Here is a 1,820-nt window from a genome sequence, read left to right as displayed (position 1 = left end):
AAACAAATGTATTCCTTGGAGAAGTCTGCGTGATTTGATTTTAGCTCACCCTGATACAAAGAAAAGAGTCGATGTTTTTGCTTTGGGCATTTATGGGCTGATGATTTTCCCTAGAGTGTTAGGATATATAGACGAGGCAGTTACTGATTTGTTTGATCGACTGGACAAGAGGGTCACACCTGTTCCAGCAATTTTGGCCGAGACATTTAGATCTTTAAGTGTGTGCCGAAGCGCGGGGGAGGGAAGATTCATTGGATGTGCACAGCTCTTATTAGTATGGTTCCACAGTCACTTCTGGAAAGTGGATAAAGTTTCTTACCGAATATTCTCCAAGAATTATTCTCCACTGAAGGAATTAGCAGCCATGCCGAGACGTGACAACATTACCGTGGAAAGATGGATAGCGATTCTTTAAAATCTCAAAGATGAAGATGTTGAATGGAAAGCTCCTTGGATGGTGCCTGATGAGATATTGTATCGATGTGGGAATTTCGACTGGGTCCCTTTACTTAGGATTTGGGGAGCTATTGGCTATGCGCCATTGATGGTACTGAAACAATATGGGTCAAGACAGTTCGTGCCTGCCACCCAAGGACTAGCTCAGTGCGAGTTTTCGTATAATGATGATGGTTACAAGAAGAAGATTCGAGAGATGACCAATGCTTGGAGGCAAACTCATCGGATGAAACGATTTACTGTGGGAGCAATGACGACCCCTGAGTATCATGGATGGCGAAGTAAGAGGATTAATGATAACATCCTCGGGCCAAAAGAAGATTGCGTTCGATCCATAGAGGAGCATTTGCAAGTAGTTCCATCAGAATTAGAGATCATCAAACAGGACTTTGAAAAACGAAGTTTGGAATTGGAAAGGAAGATAGAGCAGCTAGAAGAGGAAAAGATGCGTTTGGGACTAGATGTCGATATCCACAAGTTGGAAGCTGAAAAGTTGAGGAAAGGGAAGAACAAGGCTGAAGAGGATTTAGATAGTCTAAAAACAGATTATAAGAAGCTTCGTTTGTCACTGAGAACTGCGGGTTTAGGTAAAACATCAGAGCAATGGCGATAGGAGGTCAAAGAAGAAAAAGCCAAAGTTGTTCAGTGGGAAAAGAAATTTCAAGACGCTCGGGCTCGAGAAAGCGTTTTGGAGAAAAATTTGTTAGAATGCCGAAATGAAGAAGCAATATTAAAAGCCCAGATAGCTGAGTTGGAAAGGTCGCTTCACTTGTGCCGTAGTCGTAACTCTATGATCGAGCTGAGAGCAAGTTTGAGCAAGATTGAAAAATTGAAGGAAAAGATAGAAGAACTTGAAGACGCATTGCGAAATTCTGAATTACGAGTAGAATTTCTTGAAAGACGTAATGAGCAGTACCAGGAGCAGCTCCATCATCTTCAAAGTCAGATTAGAGATAGAGATTACGTTATGGGCGAAGCTGTGACTGAAGTGCGAGAAGTGGCTAACCATCTCCAACCCTTAACGGTTCAGGCTGATATACTGAGTTTGAAATATGAATCAGAGTCAAGTCGGGGTCGAGAGTTAGCTTGGCTCCTTAAGAGGGTTAAGACTTTGAGCATAAAGGCAAAGCCGTATATGTAATCCACTTTATGTAAAGAAATTTGTTTTCTAGTCAAGTTTTTCTAATGAAATTGAATTAGAATCAATGCCTTTTCTTTGCATTCATTCATCTGCATTTCATTTTATCATATGCATTAAAGTTTCAAAAATAATAATAATAATAAGAGCTCTAATTAATGACAGTTACCCTGGAAATCAACGAAAATCTGTCAACTAGATATCATTACGGTACTCGCCGGAGAAC

At 40.7% G+C, this 1,820-nt stretch overlaps 1 protein-coding gene across 1 annotated transcript; it reads left to right on the top strand.

Moving 5' to 3' along the window:
- Positions 1 to 454: 454 nt before the first annotated feature.
- LOC128033870 (uncharacterized) lies at positions 455 to 1,597 on the top strand. The gene is made up of 2 exons (XM_052622358.1): positions 455 to 1,043; positions 1,164 to 1,597. The coding sequence occupies exons 1-2, from the start codon at positions 455 to 457 to the stop codon at positions 1,595 to 1,597; spliced, it is 1,023 nt and encodes a 340-aa protein (XP_052478318.1).
- The last annotated feature ends 223 nt before the right edge of the window (positions 1,598 to 1,820 follow it).

Source organism: Gossypium raimondii, chromosome 10, assembly GCF_025698545.1.
Source record: "Gossypium raimondii isolate GPD5lz chromosome 10, ASM2569854v1, whole genome shotgun sequence".
Classification (NCBI taxonomy): Eukaryota; Viridiplantae; Streptophyta; class Magnoliopsida; order Malvales; family Malvaceae; genus Gossypium; species Gossypium raimondii.
This window is presented reverse-complemented; position numbering and strand designations above follow the sequence as displayed.